The sequence below is a fragment of the Durotheca rogersii genome (assembly GCF_024521655.1).
Source record: "Durotheca rogersii strain YMJ 92031201 chromosome Unknown GGS23scaffold_3, whole genome shotgun sequence".
Classification (NCBI taxonomy): domain Eukaryota; kingdom Fungi; phylum Ascomycota; class Sordariomycetes; order Xylariales; family Xylariaceae; genus Durotheca; species Durotheca rogersii.
The window spans coordinates 2,156,515-2,181,348 of record NW_026251234.1 but is presented as its reverse complement, the minus strand read 5'-3'; the positions used below and the strand labels follow the sequence as shown (position 1 = coordinate 2,181,348).

The window sequence follows — 24,834 nt, the reverse complement described above, 5'->3', positions numbered from 1 at the left end:
TCTTGAAAGACCATTTATCAGCACAGGTTTTCGTCCGCCCACCCATGTGTCTTTTTAGCTCTAGGCCATCTTGTTAGGGTTTTTTGCCGGATTCGTCCTCGGGAAGTGTGCTGCTCATCGGCCTGGAACAACACTGCTGCTAGGGTACGGGTTCGACCACGAGAAAGCTTGTCAAACCTATCAAACCCATCTAGAACTTTCTCGCCTGACGGGACACAGATGATGCGTAAGTAGTACGCAGGACTGCTCCGCACAACGTTGGGTGGCTATCTCTTCTATAGCACTGCGGTTGGCCATTGTCGTGTCCTGACGAAGCCACGACGTATCCTTTGTACGCTCCCCATACGAGACCCAACATAGGATAGCGTTGTGGAGCAGAAGACGTTTCTTGCTATCACTCGACTCATTCGAAGTGCTGGCTAGGTACTTAACCAGGGGCCGAACGGGACTTCTACAGGCGCAAGCCGGCTGCAGCACAAACAGACCGGTCCATCGGAAGATCTCACCGGAGAACATCGAGTCACGGGCGAGAGAAGACACCTCCTAGCATCAAAAACACACCCAATTGCTCACTACAGGCCATGGCGGACAGGAGCTCGGGACTGTCGGCGAATTTCTCGTCGGGCTGTCGCTTGCCAGACTCTGAGGTCTCGGGAGCGAAGCCGGGCGGCAAATACAGCCCAAACACAGAAACACCGAAGTAAGGGGGACAGGACAACAGCGCGGCAGCACGTAGGACCATGCCACGCGGCTGGTGACTTGGTGCGTGTAAAGGGGGGGCAAGAGGAGGTCTTCGCGACGGAAGACCGGTTAGATAGGCGCACCCGAGCTGACCGAGTACCTGAGGTAGCTTGACGGCCCGAACGATAAGCCTTCTTCAGGATTGTGACAGAGGGCCTTACGCGTATGGTACCCTTTCATATACCTCACGACCACGACCACGACCACGACCACGACCACGACCACGTGCCTGATCGCCTAGCGCAGGTGGTACCTGCCTTGCATACCTACGCACGTCGGGCATTATGCTCCGAGATATGACGACACGACGGCGTGACGACGTGACAGCCAGCAGGGCGCGGAGATGGCAGCGACGGCCGAGACAGCGAGGGGAGCGGCGCCCCTGCCATCGCAGCTCCAGCACGCATAGAACTCGGGAGCTTAAGACGTATGACGGCAGCCTGCTAGGCTCGACTAGGCATAGCCCGCCGACACGAAAACGCCCCGGTTGTTCCAGACGTCCGGCGTTGACGTCATGGCACCTTCCGCCCAGATCTCCCCGACACCAGCCAGCCATCCTCCGCCATGACATCAAACCGAGGCGCCCCTTAGCGCCGTCGCGCAGCGCCTAGCTCAGAGACGACGCCCCGCGGCGTCCCTCCCCTCACCGCGAGAACCCGTCTCGGCCGCTGCCGTGGCCCTTCACTGCAGGGTGGGCCCCCCTTGCACCTGTGCGACGACGGCTTCGTCGGCCTCGCCAGCTGCCTAGGGAATCGGGCACAGGCGACAGTAGTTTGCCCCCCTCCCCCGGAGATCGTCGATGCGTGGTCCGCAGAGCAGCCACAGCGCTGTACGACCTCTCTCTCTCTCTCTCCATTTATACCTACCTACCTACCTACCGCGGTGCCCGCTCCCCTGCGCAGCACCTCGCCCATATCCTCCCAAAAGCGCGCTCGACTACACCAACTCCAACTCCTACTTCTCCCGACGCACGCACGCACGCACGCACGCCCGCAGAGAGACAGAGAGATAGAGAGATAGAGAGAGAGAGAGAGAGAGAGAGAGAGCGAAAAAACCCAGCAACAATGGGCAAACTCGCGCCAGCGGACCCGCGCACGTACCGTGAGTCCACCCACACACCCACACACTCTCTCTCTACCGCATCGGGCCCTCCCCCTCCGCTAACCTGCCCTCCCGCCCCAGTGCCCTCGCGCGCGCACCCGCAGCACCGCTCCGCGCGCAAGGAGCTCGAGCGGCGGCAGCCGGGCTTCGACTGGACGCCGCCGCTGGTGCTCGGGCTGATCGGGGTCGGGCTGGCCTGGGACATCGAGAAGCAGGTGCGGCGGGCCGAGGAGCGGCACGCGCGCGAGGAGGAGCAAGAGCGCGAGCGCGAGCGCGAGCGCGATGGTGGCGGCCGCAACAACAGCCGCCGCCGCCGCCGCCGCCACAGCACGAGTGCCGGCCGGCAGCAGCAGCAGCAGCAGCAGCGGCGCGAGGGCGCCGCGTCGCTGTCGGCCCTGCGCGCTGCCGAGGAGGGCAGCGCGGACCCCGCCGCCGAGTCTGCGCCGTGGCGCCGGAGGAGCCGCCGCCGCCACGCGTCCGCCGCCGGGGACCGGGGTGACGGGTGCGCCTGCGACGCCGCGCGCAGGTGCCCCCGGCATGCGGGCGCGTCGCCGCACGCGAGCGGGGCCGACGGCAGGGGACGGGAGTACGGCGGGTCTGGGCGCGGAGAGGGGTGGGAATACGGCGGGTCTGGGCACGGAGAGGGGTGGGAATACGGCGGGCCTGGGCACGGAGAGGGGAGGGCGAGGAGCAGAGGGCGAGAGCGGCGGGGTTCGCCGTAGGGACGGGCGAGCGGCCGGGGGATACGTTTGCCAGGACTAGAGAGAGGTCTGGCGATTTGGAGAGGGCGTTGCTACTCGCCCGACTTGACTTACCTGCGCGCATTGTCAGAAAATGTGGACATGTCGCGGGCACCAAACGCCGGGGCCGGGGGGGACTAGAGGCATATATGGAGTAATGGGGATATAGAGGGGGGGGGTCGTAACGCATACGTCGTACCGCAGTTTACTTTATTTTGCTCTCCATCTGAGGCTATGCTTGTCTGGTTTCAACTGTATCTAGGCATACACTCCCGATATGCTGTAGTCCTCTCCTCTCCTCTAGGTATATGGGTGAGCTAGCCTTTATCGTCACGTCCTTCCTTTCCGCACCCCGTCGCGCGGCCCCCTCCTGCCTACTTCGCCTCCGCCTTCGCCTCGGCGAGCACCTTCTCGGCGATCTCGACAAAGACCTCAAAGTGCTTGTCGACGTGGCGCGCCTGGACGAAGGGCGTTGCGGGGTTGTGCCGGATGGCGAAGACGCCGTCGCTGAGCACCGTGCTCGACAGGAAGATGCGACCGTCGGCGAGGATGGCGTCGTAGACCCTTTTGGTCAGGACGTTGCGGCGCGCCTCCACCTCCGCCTCCTCCTCCGCCTCCGCCTCTCCCTCCTCCTCCCCGTCCGGCGCTCCGCTCGGCGGCGGCAGGACCGCGCTTCGCGCGACGCGCACCAGCGTGAGCGCGAAGCGGGGGCCCGTCACGATCTCGAAGAGGTCGGCGCGCTCGTGGGCCTGGGCGGCGAACGTCTCCGCCAGCGTGACGTGCCGGCGGATGTGGGCGCGGAGGCCGGCGACGCCGTAGGAGCGCAGCACGAACCAGACCTTGAGGGCGCGGAAGCGGCGCCCGAAGGGGATCTGCCAGTCGCGGTAGTCGGTGACGAGGCCCGAGTCGGTCGGCGCGTTGCTGAGGATAGCCAGCGGCGACGTCGACAGCGCCGCGATCAGCGGCCGCCGGTCCCGCACGAACAGCGCGCTGCAGTCGAAGTTCACGAGCAGCCACTTGTGCAGGTTCACGTTGAAGCTGTCGAACCGCGACAGCACCCGCGAGTCGTCCGGGAGCCGGTGCTCCGGGCAGACCAGCGCCGACCCCGCGTACGCTGCGTCGATGTGGACCCAGACCTCGCCGCCGCTACCGCCGACGGGGAACTCGGGCGACGGCCCGAGCTCTTCGAGGACCTCCGCGATCCCGTCCATGTCGTCGATGGCGCAGGTGTCGGTGGTGCCGAGGGTGGCGGTGAGGTAGAAGGGCTCAAGGCCGCGGGCGCGGAGAGCGAGCACGACGTCGCGCACGGCGGCGCCGGTCATGCGATAGCCGTCCTCGGGGTACACAGGGACCGTACGGAAGCGGACGCCGGCGATCTGGGCGGCCTTGCGGGTGGCGGTGTGGGCGGCGGCGCTGGCGAGGGCGACGAGTCGAGTGCGGCGGAGGGCGATAGCATCCTCGCGGGCGTCGGGGTCGGTGAGGTGAGCGGTGGCGTCGCGCAGGTACCTGTCGCGGGCGGCGACGAGGACGGTGGCGACGGCCTCGGAGGCGGTGCCGTGGATGACGCCGCCACCGCCGGTCGGTCCGGTGGACAGGAAGCAGGGCGGCAGGGCGAGCGCACGGGCGAGCCAGTCGAGCACGATAGTCTCGAGCTCTGTCACTGCCGGGGAGCAGATCCAGTTGAAGGCCGCGCCGGTCAGCGCGGCCGAGTACATCTCGCCGAGCATAGCCGGGAAGCTGCTCGACGACGGGAACCAGGCGAGGAAGTTGGGCGACTGCCTGCACGCCTCCGCGCCGCACGAGGGCCCGGGCGGCTTCTCGTCAGTCACCCGAGCGCGCACTCTCTCTCTCTCTCTCTTCGCCATCCCAGCGACGAAAAGGGGCAGGAACAGAAGGGGAGAAGCGGGGAAGAGAAACAGGAGAGGAGAGTTGGGACGCAGACCAGTGGGTGATACCCGGGAGGATCTTGGCCTCGAGGTCTTTCTGGATGTCGGCCCAGGACTCGCCGTCCTGGGGGGCCTCCTCCGGCAGCAGCTTCCTCAGGTAGCCGGGCTCGACGGTGGAGGCGACGCGGCGCTCCTCGATGGTGTCATAGTACTTGACGACTGCCAACGGCGTCGTTAGTCTCCGCCGAGCCTCTCTTCAGGGTGCGGACAGCTGCTCACTCTCATCGACGGCGGACACGGCCGCGTCCCGGAACTGCTTGGAATCCATGCCGGGCGAAGGGGGGGTTAGGTGAGGAGGTGAGGAGTGCAGAAGATGAGGAGTGAAGAAGAAGGCGAAGTAAAATTTTCACCTGTCCTGGAAGAGTGCCAACGACGAGTAGGTTTCGCGTTTCCGACGGGGATACGGATCTGGATATCTCCGCCGCGGTGGTGTCCGGGGGAGAGGAGGTTGTTTTATATCCAGCTCTTTATACACCTGCGGAACTCACGAAGGGAACATCAGCCCGCGGCCAGGTACTTCTAGGTACCTACCCAGGTATATCGTGTGCGGGAGATGGGAAATGGGACCACCCGTCACCAGTTGTATTTTAGCGCGGGGCTATTACTCAGTACCTGCATAGGTACCTATACCTAAACCTCAGGTACCTACGCTGCGAATGCCTACCTCCAATCTACCTACCTACCTATCCTTCTGACTGAGGGCATGTATCTTTGGTACCTGGGGTCATCCGCGAAAGGTACCTAATGCGCCTAATGCCGTGTGTCAAAAATTCCCATCCTCGGAGGGCGCACTAACCTACCGAGGTTCGTAGAATTGTCGAAATAGGAGGTACATGTCACGCACGTTAGGTTTGTGCTAACGGTGACATGTATGTAGGTACTTGACGTGTACCTATTCTTGCCTCCTGTTGATTTTCAGCTACTCCTCCCCTCCCTTCCCCTCCCCTCCCTTTCCTTCTCTTCCCCTCCCCCCCCCCTTTTTTTTTTCCCCACGTACCTTAAATGAAAGTAGAAGCAAACATCTGCTCGGAGGGAATTTGGTCTTCTTTTGACCGCGTCGGAGCCGAGAGGCGCGCTCCCGTTCTCGGCCTCTCTCACGATATACCTAGGTAGAAGTAAATAATACGTGCAGATAGGTGCCTAAGCATCGCGAACGGTGGATCTAGTTCTCTTCGCGTGTCTCGAGGACGGATGTAGAGCTCCTACTCCCGACTATTCGACGCGCCAACCCAACTAACCACCGATTTCGCGGGGCCACAACCGGGAAAGCGCCTAGAATTGCACGCCCTACGACGGGACATATCAAGACACTAGTAAAATTCGAACCTGTCAACGGCTTCGTGGTGTAGTTGGTTATCACGTCAGTCTAACACACTGAAGGTCTCCAGTTCGAGCCTGGACGAAGTCAGGATGTTCTTTTTGGGGGATCATCCTCACAGAAAATGCCCATGCTTTCTCTCTTCGTTTGCATTTTTACCTCTATCTGCTCGACCATTCGAAATGACCATGTTCCTGGTGAGTTGCATGCCCGCGTTCTCACCACTCGAGCTTAGGGGAAACCGCCTCTTAAGAACCCTGCCTCCTTTTACCCCTTTTCGTGTCCACCCGCAGCCCGAAATGCTACAATGCAGCGCGCTATGCAGCGCGCTATGCACCGCGAGAGAATTGAATAGACATAACGCTACCCCAGCTTCCGTTTGCAGATATCCTCCTTCGTCGTACAGATGCACTTTTCACAGTTCTTCTCACCTCGCATACCCATCGGTTAGAATCCCTTCTTTCCTGTGAGGGATCCATCTATATACCAAGGCACAGCAAATGAGGCTTAGTAGGTAGCTGTACCTAGGTATGTGGCTAATCGAGCGCACGATGGCAGTCATGGCTTCTTCACGCTTGGGCACCTGTCCTGAACATATCCCTCCAGTTTTTGTAGTGGTCTAGCATGTCCTGGGTGACAAGCCTCGGCGTCTTCTGGATCGCGGCGAGCAGCACGTCCATGGCGGGGGGCAGGTCGCCGCTCTCGTCCGCGTCGGCGTCCCAGTAGGCCTTGTCGCAGATGCGCGCCAGCTCGGCGCCCGAGTAGCCCTCAGTCGCCGCCACGAGCCCCGGCACGTCCATCTCCTCGGCTGGGAACCTCAGCTCCCGCGCCTTAGCCGCAATAATAGCCTCGCGCGCCTCGCCGTCCGGCAGTGGCACGTAGATCAGTTCGTCGAACCGTCCTGGCCGCCGCAGCGCCGCGTCCAGCAGCTCCGGCTTGTTCGTTGCTGCCAGCACGAACACCTCGCCTATCTCCTCGAACCCGTCCATCTCCGTGAGCAGCGTCGTCAGCGCCTGGACCCCTCCGCCGCCGCCCCCCCTGTCGCCCTGGCTCGACCGCGACCCCGCGATGGCGTCCAACTCGTCGAAGAAGATGATGCTGGGGCTCGCCTCGCGGGCCCGCTTGAATAGGTTGCGTATCGATCGTTCCGTCTCGCCAACGTACATGTTCAGGAGTTCCCCGCCCTTGACGGAGAAGAAGTTGAAGGTCGATTCGGCCGCCATGGCCTGCGCCGTCATGGTCTTCGAGCAGCCAGGTGGGCCGTAGAGCAACACGCCCTTGGGCGGCTTCGACATCCTTGCGCGAGTACCCTAAGGACGTGGTGGCAGCGTCAGTGAAAACATCTTTCAGCTGTACGGAGGCGAGACATGGGGTTGTTACCTTCGGGAATCGGAGAACCTTGCGGAGGGCGTCCTTGACTTCTCTGTAACCGCCGATGTCCCCCCAGTGCACAGTGGGCGGTTTCAGGTTGATATCGTGCATAGCGCTCGGCCGTACTTTCGAGAGTGCTAGTGCGATGTCATCCCATTCGAGTGGTCCCGTATTCGGAGGGCCGCGACCCCGTCTCCTCCATGCCTTCGTAGCCTCGAAGAGGACTTTGCGCAGATCCGCACCTGTGTATGCGTGGGTGCGTTCGGCGAGGCCGTTTGCATACTGACTGTACCGGTCTTCGGCGAAGAGTGGCCGGTGGAAATCGATGATTTGCCTGCGGGCCTCTGCATTCGGGACGGGAAGGGTGATATGCTCCTCGAACCGTCCGGGGCGTTGGAGCTCGTGAGGTATGTCGTTTAGGATATCGAGGCAGGTAGCGATCACGACAACGAGGGGTCTTCTGTTTTGCTGGCGTGCCCTATCCGTTAATGCATCTAGTCCTTCGCCGATAGCCTCGACCATGGCATGGCGACTCGATTGGTCCCGCCCTATCAGCTTCGTTATATCGTCGATCAGAATAATGGTTGCGTCCCGCTGCTCGAGAGCAGTCTTGAAATGTGCCTGAACAACGGAAGGCTTGTCGTTGTAGTTTAGCCGCACAACCCTGCCCCAGTTCGTCGCAGCGATGCGATCTAGTAACATCGATTTCCCTGTCCCGTGTCTCCCTTGGATTACGATTCCGCAGGAAAAGGGGGGAATCGTGAACCCATCAAAGTCGACGTCAAAGTCTTGAAAGAAGTTGGTAAGTTCCTGCGTTGGAGTAAGGGCCCCCGGGAGCGGCTCTATTTGCAGTGTCCCCCCAGCCCCTCGATTCACGTCGTCACTAGCCAGCTCAACTACTGTGGAACCGGGGGTATATCCAGCAACTGTGTCAGTTCTACCATTCACAGATGTAACCACAAAAGAGCGTTTTATGCCATTCAGCAGAATATCTTCATACGCTATTCCCGGCAGGATGTATTCAGCTATCTCTGTTCAGGGTGTTAGAAAGAGTCATCCGTAACCATATCTTCTGACACGGCACGAAACAAGGCTCGCTAGAGAAGGTGGTAAGTAACAGTAACTTACCCAGACGACTTTCGAGGTGATATTGCCATCTTGTCTGCTCGGAGACCGGCAACGGGGAGGCATCGGCGGTCACGTCCTCCATGGTTACGGTACCGGCCGCAGGAACGGGGCCGCTTCCGGGAGTAACCCGAGCGATCTGACCGAGCTCTAGGCCAGCAGTCTTCTGAAAGACCCGGCTAACGGAAAGAATATTGCTGGCAACATTCTTGTCCGGAGCAGGCCAGGCTACAGCCTCCAGGCGAATGCCCGGCTCAGCCTCGACGAGGCAGATATGGGCGGTAGTGAATCCACCTTGGACGAAGGCGGTTGGGTGGATGAAGACCTTGGCAGCGTTTTTGTGGTTTGGGGTCTTCTGGCTCGCGACATCCTGCGGCTGGAGGCGGATCTTGAAATCGTCCCTGGCCATCGCCGTTCGGATACCGATGTCGGTATCAGGGGTAAGTGGTAATCTAGATTGGTATTTTCAAGCAAGGGCCCCTCCTTGATGCCACTACGAAGTCGGCAGAAACTTTAGCTGTAGAAGAGCAGGCAAATCATCCATCTTTAAGAGATCGTCTCGTCTCCTTTCCTCTATCCTTTTCTCATCCTTTCTCTCCCACTCCGAATGCAAAAAATAAAGACGGGCAAAGGGAGAGTGAAATGGGTACGCATACGAGGGTTGTGCAAGTTGGTAGAGGCAGTGATATGAGGTGCACCCAAGACTTGACAAGCTGTAGGACGGCGGATAATGCATTGATACCTACATAGGATACTTACATATTACATATAAACATGTACCTAAATGTCGGGTAGCTAGGTACCCCTACGAGCATTACAGTGCGCGATGAATGTAGGATTTGCAGGCTTATAGTTAGCGTTGAATGCCCTGTAAAGGATCCCCCAGCGGTGCTGTGCCCAGTGGGGTCAAAGCTACCTTAGGTACCTAATGGGATAACTTGGCCGTACGAATTAGCACGAGAGGATACGGTATCGGGTACTTTAGGCTTAGATACCTAACCTCAGTTATGTGCCTAAGAGGTATTCCATCCCACCGAAATCCTCTTTTCCAGCACAGCTTCTCTTCTCCTCCCCTCCACCGTCAAGTATGCGATGCGCTGGTCATCCTGTCTCGCTACCCCATGCCCGTAAGACTGCTCAAGCGGCCACCTGTACGATCGGTAGCTGCAGCATGGCGTCTCCCCTTCATGCCTGCGGCTGTAGCACTGCTGCACGGTAGCCCCAGGATGCGACTAGATGACAGTTTTGACGATCCCCCCCCCTCACCATCATCGCGACCAAGCAGGGGCAAAGACAACGGCTCCTTCGAAGATGCCTACCCTGGCCGCAATCACGATCGCGATAGCACACGGCAACCCGTTTCGACGAGCAGAAACCGGCGCGGTTCTCTCCTCGAAAAGCTGTTTCCCGACGAGGTCAAACAGTCGCGGCAACATTCCGACAGCGCGTCTAGAGGCACGTGGGCCTCTATCTTCGACGACCTGCCCACTCCTCATCCGTCGTTCCTGAAGGCCGAAGTAAACAGCGTCAATGCCAACGCCAACGCCACCGACCGCGCTTCCTCTTCCGACGTGCCCCTCCGCGCGCAGAGCATGCTCGTCCTCTCGGGCGCGAGCCCCTCGCTCCTGGCGAGCGACTTCCTGCGCCTCGGGCGGCACGGCGCCCACGTCGAGGGCTGGGTCGGCGGCATCCAGCGCGTCATCCCGGCGCTGGACCCCGATACACTGCGGCCGCTCGGCTATTACTTCGTGCTGTTCGACAGCCCGGATGCTGCGCTCGCCTACCGCTCCGACGTCGAGCGGCTCTGGCGCCTCGGCAAGGAGCATCTTCCCGGGGCGCACCACGGGAGGAATGCCGCGGTTTACGCGGGCGTCCCCTTGCCTACTCTCGCCCCCGTGCCGTCCTTCGGCCCCATACGACGGGTCGCCACCAGCGGACCGATGGATGATTTCGAGAGGGACGTGGCGGCGACGCTACGCTCCTTCACGCTCATCTCACCGTCGCAGAGCTACCACCTTCAGACGTCGTCGCGCCTCACGCGCGAGCAGCTGTTAGACCTCGATATCGGCGGCGGCGACTCCCCCTACTCCTCTTTCCACGATCGTCTCGCTGCCCGCGCCGGCTCCCCACACTTAGTCCTCATCCATGTCGAAGGTGGCCGCATCTCCGTCAACACTCTGCATAGCGTCATCGAGGCCGACGGCGCTGAACGTGGGCTCCCCTGGCGCATCCTCGGCCACGACCGCGACGACATAGTCATTCTCCCCTTCGGCAAAACCATGGTCAAAACACCCGACAGGGTAAAAGCCGATGCAGAAGCCCTAGCTAGAATCGAGGCAGAAGCCGCGGCCAGAGCTAAGGCCGAAGCTGAAGCGCAGACCGAAGCTGAAGCGCAGACCGGAGCTAAAGCGCGGACCGGATCTGAGGCGCAGACCGGAGCTGAGGTGCAGACCGGAGCTGAGGCGCAGACCGGAGCTGAAGTAGGAACCGAGGCGGGAGCCAGGGGCCAAGACAGCAGCGCGGCGGGCAGCAGCGACAGCGGCCAGGAGAGCGGCCCCAGCGAGTTCGAGCAGAGCCTCATCGAACAGGCGAACCGGCTCACGGGGACGCGGCCAGCGAGCTCGGGCAGCAGCAAGGACGAGTGGCAGCCGGAGGTGGAGGATCTCACGGCGGCGGCGGCGGCGGCGGCGGAGGAGTGGTCTGCGTGGGAGCGGGGGTCGGCGGAGGACCGGGAATACCGGCGGTACCCGCGGTTCATCGTGCCGTTCGCGGACGGCGCCGAGGCGCAGCGCTTCGTCCGGTGCTGGCACCGGCGGCAGTTCCGCACGAAGACGGCCACCCGCGAGGGCGACAAGGACATCTCGTGGGAAGAGACGCGGACGCTGAACACGACGGTGCTGTGGTGATCGGGACGAGAGGCAAAAAAAAGGGTAGGGGGGTCGTAGGAGACGATAGAACTAACTGGGCCAGCCCGCTCACTCGCTTGCTGCTTCGCGAGACGTGTGAGGACGCGAGGACGGAGCGGTGGCCCCGTACATGTATATATGTACCTATAGCAATATTAAGTCAGCTCTTCCTCGACTCCCACCTCTCGCCTCTCTACGCCTGTGTTGACTCCTAGGGTGTGTCGTTGCACGCGGCACTAACCTGGGGGGCGACGCGCCGTGATCTCCCCGACCCTTCCACCGCCCCCCTTTCCGCTGACCTTTAACTAGAGAGAACAGGGAAGGGGGGTGCCCTCCCTCCCCCTTACACCAAGTAGACAACATTATCAAAGCGTAGGAAAGAAAACGCCCCATCGCAGGTCACGATACGACGGAGAACACCGATTCTAACCAGCACAGGAACGGAAACACGGCCGCGGGTGGGGGAAAATAATGTATTAGGCCAATGTCAACATAACTCCGCCGATATACCGCACTATGTCCTCCCGCCCTTTACCTCCTCTTCCTCTAGTCCCCCCTCACTCTTTCCCTCGGCCACATTCTTCTTCCAAAAGCGCAGTATGGTGGTGTGTTGTATGTGTAGCGTCGTGTATGCGTGCGTGCGTGCGTGCGTGAGAAACAAGTCTATCATTGCGAAGTGGGCAGTAGGTGGGTAGGTAGGTAAGTCGAGCAAGCAAAAGCAGCCTTGGTTTTTTTTTTTCCCTCCCGGCTTGCTTTTCCCCATCCCCCTCTCTCCTCCGCTTCCTTCTGGGGTCACTTGTCTTCGTCGTCATCCCGTGTCGTCTTCGTCGTCCTTCTTCGTCTACGAAACAGCGAACTAGCCGGCCGAACATCCCGGCCAAGGTTTGTTTACAGTGCATTAACTCTCGTTTCGAGACCCCTTCAGGATGGAAAAGGCGGTGGCCTTTTTCGCGGTTCTTCCTCTCCAATGGAAGGCATGTCCTCTCGGTCTGATCTACAGTTAAATCTCGCTCTGCCAACAAAAAAAAGAAAAAAGTTGCCAGCTTTCTGTTCAGCTCTGCGTCTGGCTCTCCTCTCGCTCCCTCTCTCCTTCTTTCTCTAGGCTAGGCTGGCCCTAGTCCCTCGGCATCTCCAAGAATACTTTCCCCAAGTTCAGCAGCATTTGCCCGCTCCGGCGTTGTCTCCCTGTGCGACAACGACGCCAGTTTGCGCGGCCGGCTCCGCCTTGGACGTGTCGATGATACGCTTCTTGATGTCGGAGGCTAAGCTATAGAAGGCCTTGTCGATGTTGATGTTGCTCTTGGCGGATACCTCGAGGAAAGGTATGCCGAGTTCCTTAGCCAGCGTCTCACCTTGCTCCGTTGACACGACACGCTTATCTTCCCAGTCGCACTTGTTGCCGATGAGTATCTTGTTAACGCCTTCGGTAGCGTGCTGTTCTACATTTGCGAACCAAGTTTTGATGTCTAGAAACGCAGGTGTTAGCATGAGGATGTCAGGGAGATTTGGCATAGAAATAACTAGGTCTTCTGAGTCTGTCGGCGGGTATGGTGGTTGTTTTCCTCCAGGCCTGCGTCGAGTTTGACATCCCGTGTGATCAAGGGGAATAAACGAGGGGCCGCCTTACTCTCGAATGACCTCTGGTCGGTGACGTCGTAAACCAGGAGGATGCCCATCGCACCGCGATAATAAGCCGTTGTGATGGTCCGGAATCGCTCCTGGCCAGCAGTATCCCAAATCTGCAACTTCACGCGCTTCCCATCTAGCTCGATCGTGCGGATCTTGAAGTCGATGCCGATGGTTGTGATGAAGGACGGCGTGAAGGAGTCTTCACTGAATCGCAACAAGCAGCATGATTTGCCGACGCCCGAATCGCCGATTAGGAGAAGTTTAATCTGCGTAATTGAATGCGTCGTTAGCCTATGTCGGGATGGCGGAGGGTGGGTATATAGGGCAGTATGGGAGGCGCGGCTCGAGTGGGCAGGGTGAGCGAGACTCCCGGTGAGCGAGACCCCCCGTAGCTCCCGGATCCCTAGCGACAGTCCAGAGGCAGCCCAGAGGGAGGGAAATGACGACAAGAGCGACGGGTAGACCTACTAAGAAGTCGTAGTTTCGGTTGCCCGACATTTTGGTGGACTCGCTCGTCGGAGACGGCAGAGAGGACAGGAGAGGCTCGCTCGATCGACTTCGTCAGTTGGAGCTGTGACGTAGATTCCGGTTCGGGTTACGAGAAGAGGTTCTTCGCAGGGCAGGGAAGAGACGCCTGGCGTGTGGTCGACGGAGGGAGTTGGTAGTAGCGGTGGTGGTTGGCAGGTGAGTGGTGATAACGGCGATAAGTGGTGGACCGTCCACGCTTGGCACCGTAATGAATTTATCTAACTCGGTTCGTGCTAGCAAGATGCTGCGGAAGCTGGATTGTTTTGGGCAGCGAGAGAGAGGGGGGATGAGGGGACGGTCGTCGGATAGAGGTGCTAACAGTTGTCGCTGCGTATGGAGGCAGGTTGGCGGACAGAAGTTGGTTGTTATTCAAATGAGATGTTGCCAGCAAACAGAACGACGGTGTGCACCTGGCTGCAAGGCTTTTAGGTACATCCACACCCACCATACTTGCGATATGTAATCGGCGGAGATAAATGAGACAAAGGAGTTATTGGTCCAAACGAGGCAGCCTCGCACCCTCCCATGCTTATCTAGGTAAAGCTTACTTCGAAGGCGATGTACTATTATGGGGCATATATATACCTGTAGGCTGTACGTAGGAAGTAGATAGGTAGGTACCTACCTAGGTAAGTAATTCGTATATACCTAATACATATACCTACCTTTATATATGCCTCTATATGAGAATATAGAGTACCTTAGGTACCTGGGCAGGTTAGGTACGGGGTGAGTACGGAGTAGCGAGTAAGGTGAGAGGTATATTTCCGTAAAGCGGACATGGGCCGGTAATACCAATGCCCACCGGTTACGCAACAACACCTTTAAATAGGTTAGGTTCCTCTCTGAGCCACGTCCGTTGAACTACTTAATGTTACCAGACCGGTTGGAATACAACACAACCTAACCTACACTAAGCTCAGCGAAGCTAAGTGGTTTATAGCAGCTACAGGCAGGTCCGGTACCTATAGCACCCGCAGTCTAGGTACCTACACCTGCCGAGGTATGTACGTACCCAAGGCACACAATGTTTGCGCGACCCTGACTCAACCCCAACCCTGCCTCCCTCGGTATTGTACCCGGGGTAGCAAGCCGATAGAGCTACGAGCTTCCGAGATGTTTACTCGAGACAACCATCTATCGTGGCTACGAGCATCGCTTGCCCTTAATAAGGGATGATTCGGAAGGGCTGCATAATGGTGCTACCGATTCCCTGCACTGAACTGTACCTCGATACGTTTCGTCTACAGAATACCTCTCATATGCATTGATGCTTCTCCAGTCCAAGTCCCCTAGTATATGCATGCAAGCAAGCTCCTTACTACCTCAGCCACTTAGAATAGGCCCAGCGTATCCTAGCCAGCGCGCGCAGCTGCGACATGATGCCCTTGAGGTTAGCGAGGTCATCCAAGTCATCCAGGAAGTCCTTCTCGATGTCTGCCGGGAGGAGACTATGCACCAGCTGGCGCAGCACGTGCACCTCGCTTATGAGAAGGCCGTGGTCCTTGTACGGGAGCACGTTGTTCGGCGAGGGCGTTGCGTCGGAGAGGATCCGGTCGATATTGCGGAGAACCCGCACGCATCTGCCCGCCTTTCGGCTCTCGCGGAACCCCTTTCTCCCCCCGAACACCCCGCGCAAGTACTGCACTGCCCCGACGGACACCAGGATACCTGGCGTCAGGCCTACAAAGCCGAAGACGAGCTCCTGACTCTTCAGCAGAGAATCAATCCCGCTCATCGCCACCTCCACATCCACCTTCGTCTTCTGCACCTGGATCAGCAACGTTCGAACCAGATCGCCTCGGACGGTGCCCATGAGGGGCGTACGCAGGTCCTTCTCGTACGCGCGGAGGATCGGCGTCACATCTCCCTCCCGAACCTTGGCCCTGATCTCGGCGACTTGCGCTTCCGAGATCGCCGATGCCCCGGTTGCGGCACCCGACTTGTCGAGAGCAAAGTCGACGACCATACGCTCCAAACTCTCCCTATCCGCCTTGAGGCTATCCCGGCTCATGATGGCTATCTCGCTATTGGAATCGTGGCGGATGGTCCCGACAATTTTTCGGACAGGGTCGATCACCCAATTGAACCAGAAATCGCGTACGGTCGCACCGAGATCTCTAATCCAATGTACGATCTCCTGCTTCTTATTGACGAGTATCCGAAGAACAGTAGTCGACGAGAGGAGAAGAGATATACTGGGGAGCCAGTATCTTACGAGCCTCGACGGTCGCCCATTGTCCGCCACCAGCTCTTTCGTGTCCTGTAGGTGCGCCGGCAAATGGTATTCTAGCAGATCCTGAAGCCTTCTAGCCACCATAAGCGGTCGGTTTACCTCGTCTTCTTCGGCCTGGGTCGACAGCTCGGGGTCCTCTTGGACGCCTGCGAAGACTCTATCTTCAAAGTCAGAAACCCTGAGGTTGGGGGCCAACACATCTTTGAGCACCATGTCCATCAGGATAGCACTGCGCTCGACTACGCTTTTCCACTCCTGCTTTGCCGAGAGGATCGTGTCGGCCTTACCGTCATCGCTCCCGTTCGCGCCAAAGACCAGCCCTTCGACGATTAAGACGCCAAGGGCGCTCGAGGTCATCTCCTTCAGCTTCTTCAGCTTTGCTTGCTTCTGGCGGGCTTCGGACCGGCAGAGGGCGACCGGAGACATAACGGTCCGTTGTAGGTTGGTTAGTGACTTCTCGCGGATGCTCTCCCTTACGATTTCGTAGAACCGCTTCCATTGTTGAGCGAGACCGGCCTGAAGAGACTGCGTGTCCGGCCCAGCCTCGGAACCAGTGGCTGACGCGCCGCCACTAGCATATAACTGAAATCTGGCCTTGCTATCCTCGTAAATCTCTCTCGACCAAGCCCATAGCCGGACCGGTGAGGTTTGCACCATGTAAAGGCTGGTGTAGGTGGGGGAAGAAAGCACATCGTCCCAATACCAGATATGGTCGCTTAGCGGGATGATCTGGTCGAGCAAGGCATGCAAGATTATGCCATAGGTCTGGAGGGTTGCTTTGCCGACCAGAATCCACTCAAGCTCTGCTTCGTACTGATTTGGCAGCGCCTCCTCGAAATTTGCCGGTAACAACCTGGATTGAGACAGAAGAGATAGGATCTGCTGAGGGAGAAGGACAGCGTTGGGGCCCGAAGGTGCCGACAAAGCCTTGACGGTCCTCAGCAATTCCTTCGCCCGAGGACTATCCAAGTCTATAGAGGCACGGGTGGCGGCGGAGTCTGTCAGATAGCTTAGGGGGATGCGGTCTAGCTGCGCGTCCAGCTGCCGTACTTGACTAGAGAACGTCTAAGCCGCATTGCCAGCGTTGGTAAAACATCCACACAGGACTTACTCGGCCACGACAGACATTATTGCCTTTTGATTAGCCCAGGCCTGCGATTCACTGCTCCGCAGTGATTATATGGGTCGATAACACTCGGGATCACTACCGCACGTAACTATTTCTCTAATAAGGTCAGGTCATGGCGAGTAACATGAACCTAGCAGATCATCTGCGTTTACCGAAAGGAAACGTCCGGGACGAGGACCGGGATGTGAAATGAGCTAAGGGAGCCAATAACAGCAGGGACGAATTATATGACCGGGCTAGAGCGATGCTGAAGAGGTCGAATCTGCTCGACAGATCTTGCACAGGCAAACTCCGGCGAGGCGATGCAAGCTTACGGCGCGACGACGGTGAATAAACACCTCCAGAAGTCGAATGTTGGTCAGTCGATGGCGAGGACTTTCTGGAGACTGCGTTGGCGAGTGAGGTCATCACCAAGGTGTGGGGATGAAGAAAAAAAATGATCGAAGCTCCATCCCTATCCACAACTACAGAAAGCTTGGGATAGGCTGGCGCGAATGAGGCTAGGCAGATGCAAATGAGGCTAGGTAAAGATCGCAACTGCAGGAGCCCTAGGTATAAAGGTACATTAGGTACCTACCTACCTGTAGCGAAACTACCCGCTTAGGTAGGTAGGTACCCCCCAGGCATGATGAAAATTGGGATGAGACCCGCACTTGGCTTGTGGCGTAAATGTAGGTGGTTGCCTAAGGCCACTACACAAATATCATAGCTTCGGTAGGTACCTACCTATAGTAAGGCGCGGATCCGCCAACTCACGCAAGCATAGAAGTACTCTCGTGCCGCATATACCTAGGTGGGTAAGAGGTAGATGGTAGGCAGGATTCAGGGGGTGGCACCGGTATTGACTGCCTGAGCCGTCCCTTGGTTGGGGTTAGGTAAGAGCATCAAGGTCGGCTGGGCCAGGTCAGGTGACACGAGACAGGAGGCGACGAATGAAAGCAAAAGCCAAAGCTTCCAGGGGCCGATTATCTGATAAGCGTTTGGCGGCCGGGCAGCGCCAGGCCTTTTCAGGACAGAATACGACAATGCAGTTGCCCCACACAACCTCTATATACGCTGTACCCAAGTACCCATGCAGAAAATGGGCGGAAAACGGAAACCCACTAACCCTTTCGCAAATACGAATACGAAAGCCACGCACCTGCACCTGCGGGTTCCGTGAGGACAAATTGAAAGCAGTTCGCGTCACCCCTGCCCGGACTTGCCTGTCTCGTCGTCATCTCCACGCCCACTGCAGGTACCTGTCTAACCTGCCCGAGGTACCCCCATTCTGAAGCAGGTATGCAGGTACGCGGGTCTGCCTCCCGCTGGTAGCTGCTGGCTAGGTTTCTATCCGTACCCAGCCCGTTAGTTTCCCCAGCGAGGTACCTGTCTCTGTCAGTAGGGAACCTGCAGCGTCTAAGACAGGTGCGTTCACTGGGTAGATCGGGAGCGGGAAGAGCAACTTCCAGGTGGGATCATGGTGGCAGCATTGGCGTGAATTGGTGGTGCGGTTGGACGGACTGGGGTACCCCTAAAACCAACCAACGTCTAATCTCCTGTGTCTTTCTCCTTATCGCTTCCACCGCCCTTCTTTTATTTGATCTGGAACAAATACTGATCAATTTCTTCCTCTTTTTTTCTTCCCTCGCCCTAGATTCCGCTGTCGGTACAGCTCCTCTCAACCCTCTCCCCTCGTCGGCCTGTCTACTCTACCGAGCAACAGATAACGGGAATCCCGGGGAAAGAATCAAAGAACCCCCCCCCGCCGCCATCTACTCCGACACTGCCGCCAACCACCATGGCCACTATGTACGTCCCTCGGGTGCCGCCTTGACGCACGCTCCGTCGCGATCCGATTCAACATTACTGATTGTGCCCCGTCACAGGAATGCCACCCTCGCCGGGGCTTTCAGCCATCCCGATTCCTATCTCAGCGTCTTCGAGGAAGTTTCCAAGTACAACGTCCAACTCAATGTCCTCGAGCGGCTGTGGGCTGTCAGTTACTTCCCGCTCCGATTCTTGGCGTGTCCAGACGCGATCGACTCGGTGGCTAACATTAGCGCTTCTAGGCCTGGTACCTATGGATGCAGAATGACACGCTGGCGACCGGCATCATGAGCTTCGTCATGCACGAAGTCGTCTACTTCGGTCGATGCATCCCTTACATGGTCCTCGACTGCATCCCCTACTTTAACAAGTACAAGATCCAAAATGTGCGTAGGATGGAGAGCGCTGCGGGGTGACCTCCGAGCAAGGGAGTTGGTGCTAACTATCGGCTTAGCAAAAAATCCCCACCTGGAAAGAGCAGTGGGAATGTGCTGCCTTGGTGTTCCTGAGCCACGTCACTGTCGAGCTGCCCCAGATTTGGCTCTTCCATCCCATCGCGACCTACTTCGGCATGGAGTTCAGCGTTCCCTTCCCCAAGGTCCAGACCATGGCCCTGCAAATCGCCGTCTTCTTCGTCATGGAAGATGCGTGGCATTACTGGCTCCACCGTGCCCTACACTACGGCCCTCTCTACAAGATGATCCACAAGCTCCACCACACCTACTCGGCTCCCTTTGGCCTCGCTGCCGAGTACGCGTCGCCGATAGAAACTATGCTTCTGGCCCTAGGGACGATTGGAGGCCCCATCCTCTGGGTCACCGTCACTGGCGACCTCCACCTATTCACCATGTACGTGTGGATTGTCGGCCGTCTCTTTCAGGCTATCGATTCCCACAGTGGATACGACTTCCCGTGGAGCTTGCGACATTTCTTCCCCTTCTGGGCCGGCGCAGCTCACCACGACATTCACCACGAGAAGTTCATCGGCAACTACGCATCGAGCTTTACCTGGTGGGACTGGATGCTCGATACTGAGTCCGGGCCTGAGGCTGCTAAGCGTCGCCGCGAGCGGAAGCTGAAGAACCTCAAGGCCAAGAAGGCCGAGTAGAAATTCCGGTTACTTCGGGTTGGAAACACCAACTAGGGCCTACATTGGGCGGGCGGGTTGAATAACATCTCGCCGGTCCTGGCCATTTGCTCCTAGTTATCAGGAATGCTGGTCACTGAGTAAGGAGAAATTTGGCCGTCGTCTGATCGCGCGGATGCGCATCTAGAGTGACGTGGGGGCAATTTGTTGCGCTGATCGTGGCGGTCATTGGTGCCATAGACGGTTGGGTAGGCCAGCTCGTACACACCATATAATGTTGACGAAGAGAAGAAAACAAATACCTATCATAGACTAATAGCAAGCTCTGCATCCGTCACTGGAGCCCGAGTAATTCCACGAATAGCATTCATGATCACGTTTTTCCGCAGTCTTATTTTGAGAATTCGTGGTTCCCGCCCGCGTAATATGCAAGGACACGTTGAGTTTACGACAGGTGCCCGAGGTCCGGCCCCATGCTGATGATTGTCCGTGCAGGCACTACCACAACACGTGAGCCATACTCGTCACGACGTCGGTCTCCACAGCTAGAACAATCGCGAGGGCTCTGGATGGTGGGCGGGTGGATAGGAAGACAAGGGCAGGGTAAGGAGGAGGGGGCCAGGGCGAGGCGGCCGGGCCGCGCAGAGGGAACGGCGCGAGGCCCCGCGGCCCCGTCTACGACGGGGACTACGTGAAGAAGATGAGGGAGAGGATCAGGTTTGGTTGGGCAAGGGGGGGGCGGGAAGGGGGGTGTTGCCCGTCCGCGTCCACGCCGTCTTCTCGTCCGCCCACGGCCGGGCCCGTCGCCGCCCCGCACCGGCGTCTCGAGCCCGGGAGCCCGGGGCGCGCGGGCGCGGACCGCCCCGCTGCTTGCTCGCGCGCGGCGCCGAATTCGATGATTTAACGTCTACCTAGGTATGTAACTCAAGGCGCCCGCGGATCTACGTGCGATTGTAAAGGGGGTTTTATTTTCTTTTTTATTTCTCTGCTTTCCTGCGGCCGCCGGGTGCGGCGCTTGCGCGGGGTAGGGGCAGGAGCAGAGCTTGGAGAGAACCCGGCGCGATAGATCGGTCGATCGATCGATCCTCGTCGCCGTCGTCTCGTGTAGCTCGCGGGGGGAGGAGAATGCATGCCCGTCCGATAGTACGCCTACCGCGGGGGAAAGGGGGAGGAGGTGCTAGCCGGGGTCTTTCGCGAGAAATCACTTATAGAGTAATAGGTACCTAAACCTTCCTAGACCTCATTCGCGGACGCAGGTATAACATCTACTTATCCTTTGAGAGGGGAAATCTCCTGGCTATGGAGCCAGTCAGTCTACCTACCCTACCTAGGTAGCCAGTCGGCTGGCGTGTATCCATCAGCCGGGAGGCTCAGACCTCCGCGGCGTACGTACGTGCACGCCTCAGCCATTCGCGTTTCCCGCCTCACTTCCTCCTCGGCACGCAGCACTCCCCACCGGCGGCGGCGGCAGCGCGGTCGGTAGCCTGCTGCAGCGACGCGCCGGCCTCGTCCGCGGGGCCGGCGACCTCGCCAAAGTCCGCGGCGAGCCCGTCGCAAGCCGCCGCCAGCGCGACGTCCAGGGCCGACAGCCCCCGCGGCTCGTGCGTCGTCCACCGGATGTGCGCCACGTTGTAGACCTAGAGATACGGGCAGACGCGGCGCGCAGCAGCAGCAGCCCGAGTTATCAGCGGCTATGACGGCGGCGACGGCGGCGGCGGCCAAGGAAAGGGAGGTTTTGCGGTGAGTGCGGTGGGGCGGTGGCTGCGCACGCAGGTAGCGGGTCGGGGAGGACGGAGGGGACGGGGCTCGGAGATACGAGATGTGTACGTAAGGTCGAGCGAGTAAGCAAGGCGAGAGAAGGAATAAGAGGTTAGGAGAGAACGCTGAGAAGGCCTGGGGAGGGTAACGTGTAACTCGACAGTCGCTTAACAGGTCTCAAGTAACAGAGAGGGAGAATCCCGGTGACTCCTTGCGGGTTGAAGGGCATCAGAATAAGAACCCCTGTTCTCTCTTTGCTCCCTCCGTCACGGAACAGTTCTGTGTAACGATAGTAGCAGTTCATGATCAAGCCTAGCTCATCATGGCTCTGCCACACACTCTTTTATTCGAGAACAGTACGACTGCGCACGTGTGCGTGATCCAGTGGAGGGGGGCTAGCCTTTTATTGCGGATGGAAGGACGGAAAAGGGGGTAAAAGGGATGGGAGGGCCTTACGTTAGACCACTCTGGGTGGTGGTTTTTCAGTTTACACTGCAGCGAAACCGCGGTCATGAAGTCCTGTCAAGGCAGAATCGGGATTAGCCAAACATCCTTCCCCGTCGTCGTCGTCACTATCATTGTCATCATCGTCGTCGGCATGTTCCGAGGAAGAGAGCTGAAGGATGACAATCCCAAACTAGGTTGTCGAGATACGCGTTTCGGGATGGCTATATTTGATCAGATGCGGCTCGGGAGTATTCTCCCGAGCCGGGGCTGGCACCCATTCTACGTGACCGGACGTATCAGATCTTCCCGTGTCTCTATGATAGCCGGCATGACGTGTGGGGACGGTGTGTGAGCAGACCGGGCGAATGGGAGGTTGTGAGCCGTCAGCAGTAGCGGCATCGTTCCCTTCCCCGTGACCAGCGCCAGCGACTCGTGGTTGGCCGCGTCGCTAGTCTTTCTAGATCGTGATCCGAGAATCAGATCACCGTGGGGCGAAGCACGCCTTCGAGAAGCTCAGTCCAGCAGTAGGGCGAACAATAGAAGGGTGTCCCGTTATCATCGGCGCACCCCCCCTCGTCCCCGTTTTCCTTGCCCTCGGCGGCGGTGGATTAGGCTGAGCCAGTACTCGAATGTAAATCTAGCTAGAGATCCAACCTCGGGGTCGGTGTAGTCACACTACCGAGAAGATCGTTCGGACTGTGCGCATCAGCTCTTCTCCCTATGTTGCTGTTTTTTTCTGCACCGCGTTCCCTCGTGTGACCTAGACTAAGCAGGCAGAATAGGGGGAGGCGACCCAAGCGCGCGGACCCGATAGGAGGTGGGCGGTCGGGGGCAGCATCGGCCGAGTCGAGTAAAAGGACGTCCGTCGTCCACACCCGGAAGCAAGTATGTAGAGGAACGAGACGAAGACGTGCACCTGGCACGAGGGAGGGCGCCCCGAAGCTCGGGCGGTTGACGCCGATCACGATGACAACGATGATGACGGCGGCGAGCGGGATGACGACGGAAACTCACCCACGTCTTCGCGAACGTCTTGAACCTGAAGCTCCTCTCGAGGCCCTCGCCGCCGGGGGTCAGCACCCAGCGCCCGCCGCGCCCGGCTGACGCCAGCAGGGGCTCCAGGGCGCGCCTCAGGGCCGGCTCGTCGGCGTTAGCCGAGAACCGGACCTGGGGCGCCGTCGACGGCGTCGGCGCCATCGCGGGCGCTGCCGAGGAGGCCAGCGTCCGGCGTCCTGGTGTCTGACGCGAGGGAGCCTTCCTCGACGCCCAGAACGCGGCCGCTCTCCGTGTCGCTGCTGTTGCTGTTGCTTCGGCGGCGGACGCGGCGGCGACAGCAGCGGTAGTGGCGCGGCGGACCACTCGAGTGTGCATGGGGGATGGGATGAGATGTGATGGGACGTTGATGGTGCGGTGCGGCTACTCTTGGATCGCACGAGATTAATAGACCGCCGTATACCTATATAGGTGTGACATGTAGAAGGTATCACGGCGCTTGCATACGGAAGCAGATTGCGAGCTACCCTTGCTAGCTGCTCTCGCGGGTTTGGTTGCGATTCGCAGGAGGGATGGCGAAATAGGTATATGTTGGCTGTGAGCTGTTCTCGGCATCAATTCGGTCAGTCGATCGCGCGCGTACCGAGTACCCAGATGCCGTCACATTATGTCGTTGCGAGCTGCGGCGTGCAACTATGACATGGTTACCCCGGGTTACGATATATGTGTGACGAAAGATGTATTACCTGCCCGCCTACATACCTACTCATACGAGCGTATCGATGCCGAATCACCATCTTCAAAGCCTCACCCCTCCTCCCTTGCCTATCGATTCCGCCCTCCCGGCAAAAGAGAAATAGGTAGGTATATATACTTAGGCTAGGCAATTGACGGGAACTCTTGCTGGGACCCCATTCTCCCGACAGAGGAAAGCAGGCTAGGATGGGATGGGATTATATCTGGCGCTATGACGACGGCGCGCCGTTTGGGCCGTGGCCATCTTACGTTTGAAACTGAACGGCCACACAGGGCAGCATCGTGTGATCCCATGAGGCGAAGGTCGCCTTGTTATGCCCCCATTCGGATCGAGCAATCTTCTGCGACCTTGGAAGCCCACATCCCGTATTCCGTATCTGTACCGTTGTTCGGTCGCGCCAGCCGAGAGCGGTGGCGCCGCACGTAGGCAGGCATATGCTGCCTGCTTCTCCTGACCGCTTGAGCTGTTCGCACGATAGACAAGATACACATAACCTACGATGACCCTCCTCCAACAACCAGCTGAAGGGACCGAGAGACAGGTTAGTTGTTGGCTAAGATACTCCACCTATCTATCCTCAGCTAACCTACACGTACTGTGCCGTAACCACCCCCTCTCTCTCCCCTTCCCTTCCCTTCCTCCCCCTCCTCTCCACTTGCTCAGTTGCGGAGCGAGTTGACATGAGCCTCCCACGTGGGCGTCTTCTGTCATCCCGCCGCAGGCGTATCATTCCCGAAGACGAAATGCATATATACCGCCGCGCGCGCCCACCGAGCCTCTTCGGCGAGGTCTAGCTCATCCCCGCACGTAACGCGCCATCGCTATAAAAAACATCGGGGTCGGAAGAAAAAACTATGTGTAGAAGCTAAAAGGAAATTAAACCCCCGATTGAGGGCTTTTTGTATTTTTATTTTTATTTTTTTAATACACCGAACCCAGACCGAATATAGCTCCATCGCCTAAGTGCCTAACCTACCTAACTTATTGCCTGCGTCCCACACGCTTGGTTGCGCGCTCGGACCCAGAAGGATTGCATTGTTGTTACCTCGGGCATTTGGGGCGTCTTGCGGGTCTGGCGGAGGGATGAAAGAGAATAACCCTCCGAGTAGGCCCCCCCCCCCCCCCCGTCCACGCCAGGGCTTCCCTTTTTTTTTCTTTTTTTTTTCCTTTTGGAAAAAAGGGGAAAAAAGAAGGACCTCACAGTCAGGTTCTC

At 58.6% G+C, this 24,834-nt stretch overlaps 8 protein-coding genes and 1 non-coding gene across 9 annotated transcripts; 4 read left to right on the top strand and 5 right to left on the bottom strand.

The window, feature by feature from the left end:
* Nucleotides 1–1,805: 1,805 nt before the first annotated feature.
* On the top strand, nt 1,806–2,564 carry GGS23DRAFT_593670 (uncharacterized protein; the record flags this gene model as incomplete). The annotated part of the gene is made up of 2 exons (XM_051518057.1): nt 1,806–1,842; nt 1,924–2,564. The coding sequence occupies 2 exons, from the start codon at nt 1,806–1,808 to the stop codon at nt 2,562–2,564; spliced, it is 678 nt and encodes a 225-aa protein (XP_051375648.1).
* Nucleotides 2,425–5,125, bottom strand: GGS23DRAFT_552806 (pyridoxal phosphate-dependent transferase). The gene is made up of 4 exons (XM_051515430.1): nt 4,748–5,125; nt 4,525–4,687; nt 2,775–4,361; nt 2,425–2,657 (listed from the first exon to the last, which is right to left on the bottom strand). The coding sequence occupies exons 1-3, from the start codon at nt 4,794–4,796 to the stop codon at nt 2,957–2,959; spliced, it is 1,617 nt and encodes a 538-aa protein (XP_051375647.1). The 5' UTR covers nt 4,797–5,125; the 3' UTR covers nt 2,425–2,657; nt 2,775–2,956.
* A 737-nt stretch (nt 5,126–5,862) lies between these two features.
* Nucleotides 5,863–5,936, top strand: GGS23DRAFT_t19. Its single transcript has one exon. It is a non-coding gene; the product is annotated as a tRNA-Val (tRNA).
* GGS23DRAFT_552800 (AAA-domain-containing protein) lies at nt 5,870–9,078 on the bottom strand. Its single transcript, XM_051515429.1, has 3 exons — nt 8,346–9,078; nt 7,227–8,248; nt 5,870–7,156 (listed from the first exon to the last, which is right to left on the bottom strand). Exons 1-3 carry the CDS (start codon nt 8,749–8,751, stop codon nt 6,416–6,418), a joined length of 2,169 nt encoding a protein of 722 aa, XP_051375646.1. The 5' UTR covers nt 8,752–9,078; the 3' UTR covers nt 5,870–6,415.
* A 52-nt stretch (nt 9,079–9,130) lies between these two features.
* Nucleotides 9,131–11,412, top strand: GGS23DRAFT_297132 (uncharacterized protein). The gene has a single exon (XM_051512689.1). It carries the CDS (start codon nt 9,350–9,352, stop codon nt 11,246–11,248), a length of 1,899 nt encoding a protein of 632 aa, XP_051375645.1. The 5' UTR covers nt 9,131–9,349; the 3' UTR covers nt 11,249–11,412.
* Nucleotides 11,413–12,273: 861 nt separating this feature from the next.
* Nucleotides 12,274–13,494, bottom strand: GGS23DRAFT_297138 (ras family-domain-containing protein). The gene is made up of 3 exons (XM_051512690.1): nt 13,346–13,494; nt 12,876–13,143; nt 12,274–12,714 (listed from the first exon to the last, which is right to left on the bottom strand). Exons 1-3 carry the CDS (start codon nt 13,373–13,375, stop codon nt 12,401–12,403), a joined length of 612 nt encoding a protein of 203 aa, XP_051375644.1. The 5' UTR covers nt 13,376–13,494; the 3' UTR covers nt 12,274–12,400.
* Nucleotides 13,495–14,217: 723 nt separating this feature from the next.
* On the bottom strand, nt 14,218–17,386 carry GGS23DRAFT_552793 (ATP synthase regulation protein NCA2). Its single transcript, XM_051515428.1, has 2 exons — nt 16,753–17,386; nt 14,218–16,695 (listed from the first exon to the last, which is right to left on the bottom strand). The coding sequence occupies exons 1-2, from the start codon at nt 16,767–16,769 to the stop codon at nt 14,727–14,729; spliced, it is 1,986 nt and encodes a 661-aa protein (XP_051375643.1). The 5' UTR covers nt 16,770–17,386; the 3' UTR covers nt 14,218–14,726.
* Nucleotides 17,387–18,280: 894 nt separating this feature from the next.
* Nucleotides 18,281–20,056, top strand: GGS23DRAFT_552790 (C-4 sterol methyl oxidase). The gene is made up of 4 exons (XM_051515427.1): nt 18,281–18,561; nt 18,639–18,747; nt 18,822–18,965; nt 19,034–20,056. The coding sequence occupies exons 1-4, from the start codon at nt 18,551–18,553 to the stop codon at nt 19,685–19,687; spliced, it is 918 nt and encodes a 305-aa protein (XP_051375642.1). The 5' UTR covers nt 18,281–18,550; the 3' UTR covers nt 19,688–20,056.
* An 887-nt stretch (nt 20,057–20,943) lies between these two features.
* On the bottom strand, nt 20,944–23,502 carry GGS23DRAFT_297064 (transcriptional coactivator/pterin dehydratase). Its single transcript, XM_051512688.1, has 3 exons — nt 22,886–23,502; nt 21,881–21,943; nt 20,944–21,303 (listed from the first exon to the last, which is right to left on the bottom strand). The coding sequence occupies exons 1-3, from the start codon at nt 23,240–23,242 to the stop codon at nt 21,091–21,093; spliced, it is 633 nt and encodes a 210-aa protein (XP_051375641.1). The 5' UTR covers nt 23,243–23,502; the 3' UTR covers nt 20,944–21,090.
* Nucleotides 23,503–24,834: the final 1,332 nt, after the last annotated feature.